The 13,808-nt window shown below is 34.9% G+C and overlaps 1 protein-coding gene across 23 annotated transcripts in view; it reads left to right on the forward strand.

Moving 5' to 3' along the window:
- The window catches only part of C2CD5 (C2 calcium dependent domain containing 5), a 96,726-nt gene extending 83,176 nt beyond the window's left edge, over positions 1-13,550 (forward strand). For 8 of the 23 annotated variants that reach the window (XM_055280386.2, XM_055280385.2, XM_055280383.2 and 5 more), the window contains 5 exons: positions 2,536-2,586; positions 3,496-3,597; positions 4,930-5,120; positions 8,120-8,266; positions 12,248-13,550. In XM_055280386.2, coding sequence (XP_055136361.2) covers positions 2,536-2,586; positions 3,496-3,597; positions 4,930-5,120; positions 8,120-8,266; positions 12,248-12,379 — 623 coding nt within the window. In that variant the 3' untranslated portion in view covers positions 12,380-13,550. The remainder of the gene's footprint in view (positions 1-2,535; positions 2,587-3,495; positions 3,598-4,929; positions 5,121-8,119; positions 8,267-12,247) is intronic. The other 15 variants (XM_055280395.2, XM_055280394.2, XM_055280397.2 and 12 more) reach the window with 4 other exon arrangements.
- The last annotated feature ends 258 nt before the right edge of the window (positions 13,551-13,808 follow it).

The raw sequence follows: 13,808 nt of genomic DNA on the forward strand, positions 1-13,808 counted from the left end.
CTCTTTTGAAAGCCTATCACCTGGGAAGCCAAACTGATCAGGAGGAGCAGAGGGCCTGGGAGTCTGAGGTCATCAGACATTTGAGGTATTCAAACCAGTCCAAGGTGCTGATGTCTATCTGCTGCTGGGACCAGCTGGCCTTGGGCCTCTTGGGCCTTTTTTTCTGGGAGAAAAATTAAGATAGCAAGTATGTTAAAAGATGAACCTGCTCTCCCTAAGTGAAATCAAAAATCTTCTCCCTTAAAAACTTTGGTTTTTCAGATTTTTTTCAGATGCATTCATATTTGAGGGCAGGGAATAAACATTTTCCCTCCCTTTTTTCCCTCTTCACCCTTTATATAAATTTTACCGGGTAAAAGTAATACATGTATATCGTGAAAAATTCGAATACTACAAAAATCATATAGTCCAGAATAAAGCTCTCTTCTCTGTTTCCTTCCCCAAGAGGCAACTACTTTTAGCAGTTTACTGTCTGTCTTTCAAAGATACCCTATTCATGCTTTTTAAAAAACACAAGTATTTTACATATCATTGTATACCTTGTTTTTTCCACTTGATGTTAGAGATGGGAACAGATATTTAATACATACTCAGGTAAAGTATGTATAATACTCATACATTTGCCATTAAAATATATGCAGTTCCTACTAGGGAATTCCATATTACTCAGATAATATCAAGGTATAGAAAAGATTTTCGTTTTAGTGATTTTTCAGTAATTTTTAAGCCATTCCTCTTTCCCCTGCAGTTTAAAAAAATGCACAGAATTCCTAATGCCAGCTATATGTTCTGTAATTCTACACCAACCAAATCTGTACTGCACAAGACATATGAGAGCCTCAGGACTCTCTTGGGATATGTAAGTTAGGGGTAGGACAGTTGGTGTCCCAGTCTCTCCATTGAGTCTTGTTTCTGTGCTGAGTGTCCCTGCAGATCTGGTAAGCCTATGAATGTCAGGTCTTTGCTGGTCTTTGTATAGGTCCCATCTCCTCCTGGACTTCCAAAGTCCCTCAAGATCCTGAATCAGGAGGACTTTTCTTATCTAGATCTCCAGTCAGTGAGCATGATGGTCAGGGCATGTCCACAGCGTGGTATCCTCATAGGCCTTTCGTGGACCCCACCTGGTGATCCCTTTTATTCATCAGCTCTGTATATGCTGCAGTATTAGCTAGTGGTCAGTTACTTTATAAAAACTGTGGGCCAGGTGTGGTGGCTCACACCTGTAATCCCACCACTTTGGGAGGCCAAGGCAGGCGGATTACCTGAGGTCAGGAGTTCGAGACCAGCCTGGCCAATATGGTGAAATCCATCTCTACTAAAAATACAAAAAAATTAGCCGGGCATGGTGGTGGATGCATGTAATCCCAGCTACTTGGGAGGCTGAGGCAGGAGAATCACTTGAACCTGGGAGGTGGAGGTTGCAGTGAGCTGATACTGTGCCACTACACTCCAGCCTGGGCAACAAGATGAAAACTCTGTCTCAAAAACAAAAAAATTGTGTTGATGGGGCATGGTGAGACACTTGCATTGTATTTTCAATTAGCGGCAACATTCTATGGTAGAAACATTCTGTACAAATAATGTTTTGAAAAGTTTTTTTATTAATTTAAGAATGTTACCAAAAAATCAACACACTAAGTAGAAATGAAAAAACGTATCTATCTATCTATCTATACTTAAACTATACTATACTAAGCCAACCTAGTTATTCTCAGTGCTTTTCATGAGTTATTTCTAAATTGGCAGCACTATTCTTTTAGTTGTAAAAGTCTTTCAAATAAAAATTTAAATATTCTAATGTGGGTAGAAAATGAGCATTAAAAATAGATTATGAAGTTTTTTTATAGTGCTATTTAAATTTGTGCAATACCTTAAATACCTATAATAAAAAATATCAGTGAAAATTCTGGATGCTGCTGTCAGGTTACTGGAAAGGGAGTGATACTGGCTTGGGATTCCTAGTTACCTCTGTGATCACTCATTTTTTAGTTTCACAAAGTCTTGATACCACCAGAGGGAGCTGTTGCTATCGAAGTCCTTGAATGAAGAAGTTGGTGGTGAGAGTTAAGACTAGGGAGCCGCTTATGCTGATCTGTGAAGCATAATCATTATCTGTAATTTTTAATCTTATAGACTCTTCCCCACAGCAAACATTTTCCTTCCATGTTTCATTTCAGATATTCTTCCCAACACATTGACCCTTTTCTCTGCCTAGTCTCACATCCTGCTTTCATCATACTCACATTTGTTACTATGTTTATATTTTCTTGTGACTGTAAAGCTTCTGAAACTCTTTTTGTGTTATAGTAAGCAAGTAGTCTCCTTTGGCATGGTATTGATGAACTGAGCTAGTTTTCATTTATCAATAGAAACTACATTTTAAACCTAAGTGCTTTTATTTGGTTTGCTTTTGCAATGAAGCCATAAAGATTTCCTCCTATTCTTCTGGCTTATAGAGGTATTAACAAATAACAAAGAAGAGGTACTGGCTTGTACTTAGCATCCGAGCTAATGTTGTTCATATTGTCTTATTAGAACACCTGGAGAGTGCAAGTTCTAACTCAGGTATACCAGCTGCACAGAGAGGTGAGTTTGTCTAATTAAGCAAATAGTCACCAAAGGTGTAAAATTCTAGTTTGATGGTGCATAAAATTATAGACATTGCAGAAAATGCACTGGACAATATGGAATAGACACCAAAATCTGGCTTTTTTTTTTTTTGTAGGTAGAATATGTTCTTTTAAAAAACATCAATTAAACTAATATTTAAATTTTTTAGTATGTTAATGGTTTCCCAGTTTCTAAGCATAAAATTTTAGCTCTTTAAAAATTTTTTTCCAGCTTAGCAGTAGTAAAAGTTATTCTTTTTAAAAGGGGGAACTTGTGAGGCTCACACCTGCCCTGACCCCATATTATCAGAGGCTTTGTTGCCCAAAATCAGACATGGAAACAAAACATTAACGAAAATGGTCCTTTGGTTTTTCTCTTACTGGTTGTAGAAAGAAGATATTTTAATAACAGATAAGTCAACTAGTAACTTTTTAAAATATATTCTTCAAAATTTGATTCTCTTTTTTATAATTTTAGTAAAACTAGGGAAATGAATTATTATTCACAAAGCTTTGATTATAAAATAAAATAGAAACCACTGAAATATTGTAAATTAAGAAGAATAGGAAATAAAGTTAGTTAAAGCACAGTATGTGGTCCTTTCATTGATATTTATGTTAGACCCCACTCAGGCTCTCCCTAGGAGACCACACAACTATGACATCACCAAAAATGCTCAGCCTGCTAACTTGAGAACTTGGTTTTGGACAAATCAGTGTCTAAAGCTTGACTCTTTACTATCTCTCTTATCTGACCTGAAAAGGACCATTCTTTTTCTGAGTTACAGTTAAATTACATCATCGAAAGGAGTGTTAAGACGAGTAAGAGACATCATCCATATTTTTTTCTTTGTTTTTTTCTTTTGTTTTCTGTCTGTGTTTTCAGCAACGTCAGTTGATTACAGTTCCTTTGCAGACAGATGCAGCAGCTGGATAGAGCTCATTAAACTGAAAGCTCAGACCATAAGGCGTGGATCAATTAAGACAAGTAGGCGGATGTTTCTACCACATTATGATAATCTGAGAAACATATCCCTGATTTCCCAGTGGTGAAAGCTAGACCTTACTACCCAGTAATAACATTGCCAATCCATCATGTATTAGAGTGTGAAAGCTGCAGACTGTAATGGTCATTTAGGAAAAGCTTTTGAAAGGCCTTTAGATTTATTAGTTTTACCTATAGAATTGTGTTTTTGAAATTTTCCTTTTTGTGCAGGTATTCTTAAAAGTATCTAAATAGATATTATATCATTCTAGTTGGAAGTAAATTACCAACTGTCTTACTGAAAAGACATTCTTCCAGGACCCAAGGTACTATTTAGTATGTGGCATCTGTCGGTTTATTAAGTGTGATATGCAGAGGGCTAAACTAATAAAGAGTTTATGGTGAGAAAGTAGTTATTACCTTACTGCTAGGATCAGAATCATTACTTACATGTTATCTTTACCCTATGTGTTTTGGTAAATTTTGAGGTAAATATATTTGAGTGAAAGAGCTTACCGTACATTAAAAGGGGGAAAAAAACTACATTTCACAAGAAATAATATAGGATGTGAAACCAGCCAGATCTGGTTCTAAATCCTAGAAGTGCCATTTTAATAGCTATGAGACCTTGGGCAAGTTACTTAACTTCTCTAACCTTCCATTTCCTCATGCATGAAATGGGGATGATGATGATAACCTGTGTTTTTGGGTTGTTGTAAGGATTATATATATACATATATATAGGTCTGGCTTATGGCAGTTATTTAATAAGTGGCAGCTATTTTTTTTTACTTTATAAACAACCAACTTTTAGCTAGCAGAGGTCATTATGTTAAGCTTTTAAAATTATGAGTTGGTTTTCAAAAAGGTTTGGAAAAAACCAATATCTTACAACTAGATAACATAAGGTTTATCTACAAGTTGACAATGATGAAGTCGTCTGAAAAAGATGGAAAAATTGCACTGGGAAATAGAACAACTTTCACACTCTCCTTGTAATAATTTGTTCCTACAGCAGATAATTTTAATGCTCTGCCGCTTTTTCTTTTTCTTCACTTTATAACCAATCATTGTGTGTGTAGCTATACTGCATCAACATTTTCTTTTGCAGGAATGCCATTTTTCTTCCAAAAGAATTCCATTCCAGCATTTCCTCTCATGTTTTTCTGTCTCTCTTTTTTAATTGCATGCAGTGCATGATAATTTCTTTTCTTTCATGACATGGCTTAGCCTCACAGACAGCTGAATGTTGTCTCCACTTATTTGGAAACCTCAGGGAATAATTGTGTTACCAGCGTCTGTTCTGAATGGTTTCTCCTCTTTCTTCAATTTTAGCCGTGACAGTTGAAAAAGCAAGTCCAGTGGGTGATGGAAATTTCCGGAATCGTTCTGCTCCACCTTGTGCAAATTCCACAGTTGGGGTTGTTAAGATGACACCTCTTTCTTTTATTCCTGGAGCAAAAATAACTAAGTATCTTGGGATAATTAACATGTTTTTTATTCGAGAGACTACTTCTCTTCGGGAGGTAATTTTATAGAAGTTATTTCATTTTTTAAAAACTTTTCTCTGAAGATTTAGTAACAAAACCAAACAAGTTTCAAATTGTTATTTTTTGCCAAAAATTTACAAATATTTATTTATATTTTAATAATCTATCTGGATTGAGTCTAGAGGTTATTTCATTTAGCAGCTAGGATTATCACAAGAATTGTGTTAGTTTTAAACCTATTTATTGTTAGAAATCTTAGAACCTTATCATATAGTAAATAAAACAAATATCTGTGTTCAAATAGAGGTTTAAAATAGCCCTGAAAGAACAGCTTCGTTTTCTCAGTAATTTAGCAATTTTTGACAGATCACATTTAGAAATAGTAGAGGACTGTATTATAGATACATGTCTAAGGAGATACTTTATGTAATTTAGCTCTACTGTTTCTTCCTCCTGAGAAAGGAATGAAGCTGCTCATTTTTTACTCTCTCCATTAGTGTATGAGGATGACATTTCTTCAGTCTTATCTCACACTGAGTATCATTAAACTTTAATTTGGTTTTTAAATAACAAGTTGTAATATTTTATTTGATGTGGGAAAAGTTCAGAATCAGAGTCAGCCTGTTACATCTTTTATAACACAGGAATTTAAACTTAAAAAATTTATATTGTGTCATATGTTAAGGAACAGGGGCTACCAAGCAAATGAATATTGTGAATAGGGAAATTTTTTAATTACTGAGGTGTGACATCCAATAACCTTTTCAAATTTTACATCAGCTGCAGTTTGTATTTTTAAAAAGTATATTCATGATAAAGATGACTTAGCTGTGCCCTTTTTCATCAGCAGTATTTCTATACTTTCTTAGGAATAACAGCCTGCACACTATCTTTAATGTCATACTCACCATCCTGCGCCTAGCACGGTAGCCGGCACAGAATAAACACAATATGTTTTTGTGCAAATGAATGAATAGCTTCTGACAGATTATTTAATTAATTAGATGGATGTTTTCTTTAAGGTAAATTAGGCCAGGCACGGTGGCTCACGCCTGTATTCTCACCACTTTGGGAGGCTGAGGCGGGTAGATTGCTTGAGGCCAGCAGTTCGAGACCAGCCTGGCCAACATGACGAAACCCCTTCTCTACTAGAAATACAAAAATTAGCCAGGCATGATGGCACACACCTGTAATCCCAGCTACTCAGGAGGCTGAGGCACCAGAATTGCTTGAACCTGAGAGGTGGAGGTTGCAGTGAGCTGAGATTGCACCATTGCACTCCAGCCCGGGTGACAGAGTGAGACTCTGTCCTTCCCCCCAGAAAAGATAAATTAGTTTTTATATCACTCTTAATTATGTTAAGATGAAAAATAAACTATCAAGATATTCTCAAAAACCTTTTGATAGAGAATTAAAATAGATGATACCTCTACATCCATTTAAATTTGACAAAGATTTGGTGCAAAAAGCTGGCATATATTATGAATTAACCTTTTCTACTTGCTCTTGGTAGCACATGGATATTACACTATTTTGAATCCATCAAATTTTATTTCCTAAGCCTTCTTGACTACTTAAGCTCCCATACCTCAAAATGTTGCTTCTTGGTAGGTTTTCCTTCAGCAGAAACTTAGAATATTAACTGTGTAGCACAATATCCCAAATGTGTTAATTGCCTGAGTCGTTTTCTTACAGTTAATTCATATTTTAAAAATTAATCCTCTGTAGCTACTGTGTCATCAGAATTTTTTGATTTAATAAACAGGAGGAAATTGATAAAAGTCTAAGAAAAAATATACTGAACTATGATTGAGTTGGAGGCAGGCTGAAGCAACTCCCTTAATTCCTTAACTACAAAAAGAGATATCTTTACCAAACTATATGTAGGATCCTCAGGCTTTTCAGAAAGATGTGATCCAATAAAATGGTTTTCTAATACTGCATCATTTTTCCCCTTAACTTCCAGTTTAAAGCTGGAAATTTCCTCCTAGACTGTAAATAAGTCCAACAGAATTTGTGGAAGCCTAGGTTGAAAAGCATTTTAAGCTATTGACTAGCCTTTGATTTCTGTTTTGGTTGTTTTTGAATATGGAAAAAGTACCCTGAACTACTGAATTTTATTTCCTAACAATATGTATGGAATTCTTATTAGATGCACCTGTTGAACTAAATGTTAGCATATAATTGTATGCAAAACAGATACAGTCCCTGACCTAATGGAATTTACAGTCTAGTAGAACTGGAGCATGGTAGACATTAACAAATAATCATATAATTAGTATCTAATTACTAGGGAGAGTAAGTAATATAAAGAAATTGAACAGAGCTATCAGAGTATATGATAGAATTCAACTTAGAATTCACAGTCAGAGAAGGTATCTCGGAAGACATTATATGTAAGTTGGGACCAAGGAGTGAATGAGTTGTTCTCTGAGAAAAAAAAAAAAAAAAAAAAAAACCACACAAAAAACCAACAAAAACAAAACAAAACGAAAAAAACAACTGAGTGAAAAGTCTTCAGGAGCAATATGTGCCAGTGAGCCTAAGGTAGGCAAAGTGCTTATGCATTTGAGAAACTGAAAAAAAGGCAAGTTTGATTGGAACATGGTTCAGGTTCAGAATGAGAGCTCTATGGATAGCAGGTAAGTTTTATTGTTTAGGCTTATCATCAATTTGTTTAAATGATGATGAGCATGATTTGATGGAGATGTTGAAGGTGTAGGCACAATTTGAATTCTTGCCCTGCCATTTATTTACTAGCTATTTGATCACAGCTAGCCATGGGCAAATTACAAATTCTCCGGGCTTCAGTTTTATCATCTGTAAAGTAAAGGTAGTAAATCCTTGCCTGGACATGTGTTCAGTCAGTGTCTGTTCATTCATGCAGTAAATCCCCATTGTGAGGGAAGTTTAAGTTATTTGGTATATTAAGATAATTTAGGATGTTTTAATATATATTCTTTGACATTTTGTATGCATTCCTATATCCATACACATGTATATATAGTGTGATTTTCCTGTGCATTATTATTTAGGAAGGAGGAGTCAGTGGTTTTCTCCATGCTTTTATTGCTGAAGTGTTTGCAATGGTGAGAGCTCATGTTGCTGCATTAGGAGGGAATGCTGTTGTCTCCTACATAATGAAGCAGTGTGTCTTCATGGAGAATCCAAATAAAAACCAGGTAAGATGTGGTTAAAAATTCCTGATTGGCAGAAATTCCTGAGAATTTCTTCCATGGCTTCCTACCTCTAACCCCCTCCAAAAGAGAATTGCTCTTTAGAGCCCTTTGAGTCTAGATGCGAAGACATTTTAATGAATTTATTAATAACCATGGTCATACATAGTCACAAGTCAATACATGCTATTTCGACATCTCAGGTAACTAGGTATTACTCTTAATCACGTCTGGAATTTGTGCTCCTGAGTTACTGTTTCCACCCTCTTTTTGGTAGGTGTTTAGAATACAGTGATAGCTAACTGAGGAGAGCTAAAGATATCCTTTAGTTTGGACTATGATGCTGTCCAGTTTCAGCTGCCTTACTAATGAAGAGTATATCATACTGAGGCCAGACTGCTTGCTTATTTCTAGTAAGTTGTGTTATTCCCTTAATGGGGATGAAAGCAGTTAGTTTAAATCTTAAAATAAATTTCTAAATTTTGTGTTAAGATAATCCACTTAAAATTGTTAAAAAATTTTTAAAATTAATTAACTATACTAAATAGTATGAAATGCCATAAAGGCAGTTCTTCCCAACCTGCTTCTCTTGGCACACGTCAAAAATCCTATTTCTGTGGTCCATTGGTACTCTATGATGAATGCATGAAGCTGTATGTGGCTGCTGGTAATTGGCCCTGCGTTTCTGACCCAAGTGACTCCCCTGAGAGCAGAGGGGATCAATATCTTGGCAGACACAGAGCTTAAGAAGCTCTAATATAGACTAATTACTTATCATTTAAGCAGGAGTAAGAATGAATAGATGTGTATATGTATATATATTTTTTCCCCACCTGTACATCTAGATAATTGTAACCAAAGACAAATCATTTAAATTCTTAGTATTATTTTTTTCATTAATAAAATTATAGTGAAAGTGAGTTGCTGTCATAAATATATAAGCAGTTTGAAAAGACATTATGGAAATGCAAAATTGTTTTAGCTTTATTTAAGAGATAGGGTCTTGCCATGTTACCCATGCTGGACTTGAACTCCTGAGCTCAAGCGATCTTCCCACCTCAGCTTCCCTAGTGGCTGGGAATACTGGCACATGCCACCACACCTGACTGGTTTTAGTTTTATTTTGAAATCATGAAGTTTAATCAGTTTCTTCAGAAGGGTACTTGATTTACTAAGTTTTCACGTTTTCTTGATAGTTTATACATTTTCGTAACTCATGGTATACTAAACTTCATTAACATGTTGAAGAAAAATAGTGATAAAACTATGAGACAACCTTCTGATAAATTTTGGCAATGACTAAGGCACGTTAGAGGGGGAAGGGAAGCTATGAAACATCCTAGGAGGATTTTTGGTAGGTAATTGGGGCATATCTAAAGCTCAGTGAGGCTACTGCAGTTCTGGATTTGCAGCCAGCTTATTGATAAGATTTGGAGTGAAGGAGATTGTGTGGAGTGGTCAAAAGGGGTACATGGGGAGAAGAAAGATTGAGAAAGGAACAGGGAGAAAGGCAGGAGAAAAACCAGGAGGGCTGAGAACTGCCTCTACACAGATCATTTGAAAGTAGAAGTAGAAACCAGGCATATCCTGAGGAGGAGTATTTGATATCATTTGATATGATCTGGTCATAAAGAAAGCATCTATTAGATCTGGAAATTATATTCAACTGGATCCTTCTTTGCAATAATTTATTTGATATAAGAGGATTTTCCCTACTTTAAGAATATTTTTTTTTCTTGATTACTTTGTATTTGAGATTGAGATTTGTAGTTTTGGGTTTTTCCCAGTGTTAAATTTATACAACTTGTTTACTGACTTAACTAGCACCTTAACAAGTGCCTCAAAATCAGCTTATCCAGAATAGAACTTATCTCTATGCCTCAGTTTTCTCATCTATAACATTGGGATAAAAATTGGGGAAATCATGAGTTAATATATGTAATGTGCTTAGTGCTGGTGGATAGTAAGCACTGTAAAAGTTGTTACTACTATCTTTTAAATGTTTGTCTTCAGTGATTTTTTAAAAGACAAAGTCATCCTTCTTAATATGTCATACAAGGTCTTCCACATTCTCAGGTCTCTACCTCTTCAGACTCATCTGTTGCCCCCCTCACCTCTCCTAACATACCCAAGACGTAGATTGAATTGTTTGGTTTTCCAAAGGAACTGTGCTTTTTTTTTCTTTTTTCATTTCTAATACTTTGTAGTGTTGATATTAACTCCATTTTGTAGGTGAAAAAAATTGAGGGTTAAAAAACTTAAGTTTGGTATGAGGCTATAAGCAGAAAAGCTAGAATATACCCAGATTTTCCACCACCAGTCATCTTCCTCTGTACCCAAATAATAACTGTCGATGGCTGATTACCGCTGATGTGTACACATCATATCAGGTGCCATGATTTATGTCATTAGCTTTTTCCCCCACTTTTATGTGAGATCTTACATATACACAAAAAATGTAGAGAATTGCACACAGACATTCTTACACGTAACCCTCAGCTTAAGAAATAAAATATTAAAAATATGGTTGAAGCCTCAGTGGGCCTGTTTCCTCTTTATACTGAATGAACCATCTTAATTTTGTTGTCATTCCTATGCATGCCTTTATATCTTAAAAAAATTAATTGTAGTCTTATTTTGTATCTAAAATGTTTTAATATATTTTTGAATAGGTAGTACATGATTCAAAATTCAAAAAGGTATGAATGGAAAAGTCTCTCCTTGTCTGCTGTTCCAGCCAGTCAGTTTTCTTCCCCACATGCAACCAAATTTTTCATTTTTGTTTTTTTTTGGTAACTTCTAGAGATGTAACACTCCAGAGTGTGTAACCAGAGAGATTTTATACATACAAGCACATATATATAAATATCTATTCTTTTATCTCCCAGTTGAATATAAGTGGTAGCTTTACAGTACATATTGCTCCTCAGCTTTCTCTTTCACCTGATTTTTCTTGGCAATGTTTTCATTTCAGGACATAAAGATTACCTTTACTGTTCGTTACAACCACATAACACTCCATGATATAGGTTGATCGGAATTTCTTTAATTAGTCCCCTGCTGATGAACATTTAGGTTGTTTTCAGTAAATGTTGTGCTAATACATACAGTGCTACAAAAACAATGTGATACATAAGTGATTAGCACAAGTGTGAGCATCTCTGTAGGGAAAATTTCTTAAAACAGAATTGCTAGGTCAAAGTAGTACCTTTGTAATTTTCATAGAGATTTCCAAAGTTCCCCTTCATTGAGATATTTTGCACATTCTTTATATAAATATAGAAGGATATATATAATTATGTAAATGATTTTATGTTGTATATATCATTTTGCAAATTGTTTTTAATTTATCGTAAGATTTACCCATATTGATTGAGCTTTAGGTCATTTTTCACTTCCATATAGTATTTCAGGCATGAATATTCCACAGTTTATTTTCATTTCCCTTTGGATGGGCATTTAGTTTGTTTCTAGTATTTTGCTAAACATGATGCAGTGAAAAGTTACTTATTAATCTTTGTTGCATACATGTCCAAGATTTCTCTAGGGAACACATATACATGGAATTAACGGGTCACGGAGTGTGTTCTTTTTCTGCTTTAGGAGATGGTTCTTTTCAGGATGGTTGCACTTCCTGCTGCAGTGTTAAGTGTGTTGCTGTTGTCCCATGTCTTTGTTAACACTTGGTAACATTCAACTTTTACATTTTTTTTTGCCAATATATATGAAGTGGTGTCTCATTGTCATTTTAATTGTGTATCTCTAATAGCGGGCTTGAATATGTTTTCCATATGTTCACGGGAGCGCCTTGAGTTTTCTTTCCTGTGAATTGCCGTCTTACTCTTTTCTCATTTTTCTGTTGGATTACCTATCTTTATCCTAATGATTTAGAAGCCTGTGCTTTTTTGGCTGTACTGCCCCTTATGTAATAGAGGAGTATGAACGTGTTGAGTATAGCTGAACCTGTCCTGTTTGTTGTTCCTATAGGCGCAGTGTCTTATAAATGTAAGTGGTGACGCAGTGGTTTTTGTTCGTGAATCTGACTTAGAAGTGGTGTCATCTCAGCAACCTACTACCAACTGCCAGTCATCATGTACTGAAGGCGAAGTTACAACCTGAGGAAAATTAGGAAAAAAGAGCTCAACTAAATGAAATTCATCAATCTCTGTTATTTTGTCGTTAATTATCTTCTTAGACTTAAAATTGAACTTGAGATAAATAAGGAAGAATTGAGTAGATTTGATTTGCCTGGAGTCTTTTGGAGGCATGAGAATTTTCTAATCTTGACATTTTGTTTGCCTGTTCTAGACAGGCCCTATGGGGTCTTGACCCTTCAGTAAGTTAAGATAAATTTTTAAAAGAACTGTAGCAAAGATGGAACCTTTGTAATTTATGTTGATTTTAATAAAATCATAATTTAAAAAATGAAATGGGAAGATTGTTAGGAAATTAGGATAGCTACTCTAGTGTAATTTAGAAAAACTAAGCAAGAGATTCTCCAGTTGTTAGCGAGTAAGCACTCTGATTTGAGAAATGTGTGGGGACAATGGGGAAAAGTTTTCAGAAAACTACTATGTAGATTTCTGAATGTGTTTTATTTTGCTGAGGAATTTGGTAACAACTGAAGGGAAAAGTGCTTCAGCCATCTTTTGAAATAAGTTAAAATTCTGGAACTTGTATCTGTAATGCATCCTAACTCTTGTAAAAGAAAATAATTTATCATAGCTGGTGTCCTTTCATTGAAAGTTTTAATACTGTCTCTAAGGAGGGAGGAAAAGATTATTATATAATTTTATAACTGGCAACATTTGAGTTAGTATTGACTTTGTCTAAAAGAGGCTTGACTTCAACCGGGATAAAAATGTCAGTGAATTTTGTTAAAGTAGTAAAAATACAGTTGACTTAGTAGGAACATAAAATTATTTTCTAATAAGATAATATTGCACTCCTACCAAATAGGATTTTAGTAATATCTGAGGGATTGTTGATAGTGAGTTAGACTGTATTTGGCATAGAATTTGGAAATGTAACTTGAATGTAAATATGCTGCAAAATGTTGAATGTATACATAGAAAGACTTTTTCTGTCGACGCCAAATGCCCGTTGTAAATGAACCTTAAATATTACATTCCTCCTTTGCACAATAATATTTCTTTATAACACTTATGTTTTTTTCCCCCAGGACAACAAACTGCCCTTAAGAGTCATTTCCTTGTTATCACAGGTGTCAATATTTTTCTGTATTTTGTTTATAATTTTATTTTTTAAATAAAAAGTTTATAAAAATAAACTGGAATATTCCTAAATCTCTTTTTTACCTCCATCATATACTACTGTCAATTTTCTGAGTCACTTTCTATCTGATCATCTCCATTCATTTCTTCAGTCAACAAACATCTGTTGCGCACCTATTAAATGCAAGGCCCTGGCCTTAATTTTGGAAGGGGTGTGTGTTTGTAATTTTGGCTCTTTCATTGTTTCAGGGTAGGTAGGTATTCATTCAACAACTGTTTATTGAATGCCTGCTAGATGGCAGGGCACAGTTTTA

Source organism: Symphalangus syndactylus, chromosome 5 (genome assembly GCF_028878055.3).
Source record: "Symphalangus syndactylus isolate Jambi chromosome 5, NHGRI_mSymSyn1-v2.1_pri, whole genome shotgun sequence".
In the NCBI taxonomy this organism is placed as follows: Eukaryota; Metazoa; Chordata; class Mammalia; order Primates; family Hylobatidae; genus Symphalangus; species Symphalangus syndactylus.